The sequence below is a fragment of the Oryzias melastigma genome, unplaced genomic scaffold (assembly GCF_002922805.2).
Source record: "Oryzias melastigma strain HK-1 unplaced genomic scaffold, ASM292280v2 sc01911, whole genome shotgun sequence".
Lineage (NCBI taxonomy): Eukaryota > Metazoa > Chordata > Actinopteri > Beloniformes > Adrianichthyidae > Oryzias > Oryzias melastigma.
The window spans coordinates 1-1,761 of NW_023418490.1; the positions used below are offsets into that span (position 1 = coordinate 1).

General features: G+C 41.6%; 1 protein-coding gene across 1 annotated transcript; it reads right to left on the reverse strand.

The window, feature by feature from the left end:
* Window positions 1–8: 8 nt before the first annotated feature.
* On the reverse strand, window positions 9–1,761 carry LOC112139653 (the record flags this gene model as incomplete). Its single annotated transcript, XM_024262487.1, is given in 1 exon segment — window positions 9–1,761. A coding segment is annotated over 1 exon segment (1,691 nt), but the record flags the coding sequence as incomplete, so codon positions are not given.

Below are 1,761 nucleotides of genomic sequence, written 5' to 3' on the forward strand. Positions count from 1 at the left end.
GTTTCAGCTGAAATTCCTTATCGTGAGAGTAAAGTTTAGAAACATACTGTTTCATGTGGAATTTGTGCTTTTCCCTGAAGGATTTGTTTGCGTGATAGGATTTTCTACTGTAAGCTTTATTTTTCTCCTTAACAAGCTCAGCATGGTCTTTGTACCACTTTGTGTTGCTTAAAACCTTTTTAAGCCAAGTATCAGTGTTGCTGTGGTATCTTTCTCTTGAGTATGATTTTTTACTAGCTTGATAGCTTTCATCAGAAGCATACTTTTGCCTCTCTTTTTGTTTTTGGTTCTCTTTTCTTTGTGGAGTCTTAACTGACTTCATTAATCTTCTCTGCATCTTTTTCCTGCTATGTTTACTCAGTTTTGTCAGTTTGCATGAGATTCCTTGTAATGTAGATGTGGAAAAAGCACTGACAGTATGTGTGTCAGAGGTGCTCGGTGGTACAGAATTATGAGTTAAAGTTGGTGGTTCATGATGATTTTGGTTTTCAGTGAATTGTACCTTTTCTTGTCTGTCAGATGTCACAACAGGAGCAGAAAGATTCTCTGAGATGGGTTCAGAGTTGATCACATGAGCAGATCTGTTCACAGATGAGTTTTTAGATAAAGTCGCATGTTCTTCGATGAGAGGCTGAGCTGAAATATGTTCTGAACCACTTTTAGACAAATTGGCGGCATCATGTGTCTGATTCTGTTTATTCATGGATGTTTGTGCCATTAGATTTCTCAAAATTCCTCTGTTCATACTGTGAAACATCACAGGTTGCAGCTCATAGTCAGTTTTAGGGGATATTCCCATAATAGCAAAGCTGATAGAGATTCTGTCAATCATGTCTCTCAAACTGGTGAATGTCAGCATTATGGAAGTGCCTCCAGCAGAGGGCGCACCTCCGACTGGCAGTCCTTGAACACAACGAGCATGGGGGTCAAAGTAATCGTATCTACCAGACCTTGTTCTGAAAACAGCAAAACCCAAAGATGCCATGATGACAATAGCATACTGTACATCTGCAGTCAGACGGTTCAGTTGTTCCTCCAGACTTGGATAGTGTTGGGTTCCTCCGAATTTTCCATTTATGGGCAACTGTGATCTGTCTACCTGGTAATCACATCTGCGAGCACTGACCTCATGAGGAAGTTCATCTGTAGCCAGGAATGGATTGCTGTTTGGATACCTTTGTTTGGCCTGGATGTACACCTCATTACCTTTGTCCAGAACAGAGTCCAGGTCTGAAGTGGTGATGTTCTCATCCTCAAACAGAAATGAAAGAAACATCAGGCTGTTGGCCACACACTGCTTATTCGCATTTTTTCCAAACCTATTTGAGGCCTGACTTGTGGTTGCTCTGACAACAGTTACTGATGGCTGAGGGTTCATGTCAGGGTCTGCACGAGAACATCCTTCAGCACCATGGTCAGCTCCTGACTTTGTCACATCTGTAGTTACCTTCTGGACTGACAGACTGGGCATTTTAGAACTCTCACCTTTAGCATGTAATTCGTCACAGAACACCTTTGGTGGTTTTGGACCTTCACCTGGGCAATATGAAGTCTGGGCTGGAACTTCTGCAGACATTGATGTTTGCTGAGTGCTCTCAGGACAGGAACTTGCAGCTGCTTCACCTGTTTCTGCATGCAGATCACTCTTAATGCGGTTCCAGAATGCTTTCTTAGCTTTAGCTTTCTTTGATAAAGGCATTGTTTACTTTCAAACACAAAAACCCGAGTAAACAAAGTCAACAAAGAACAATGTAAATATTT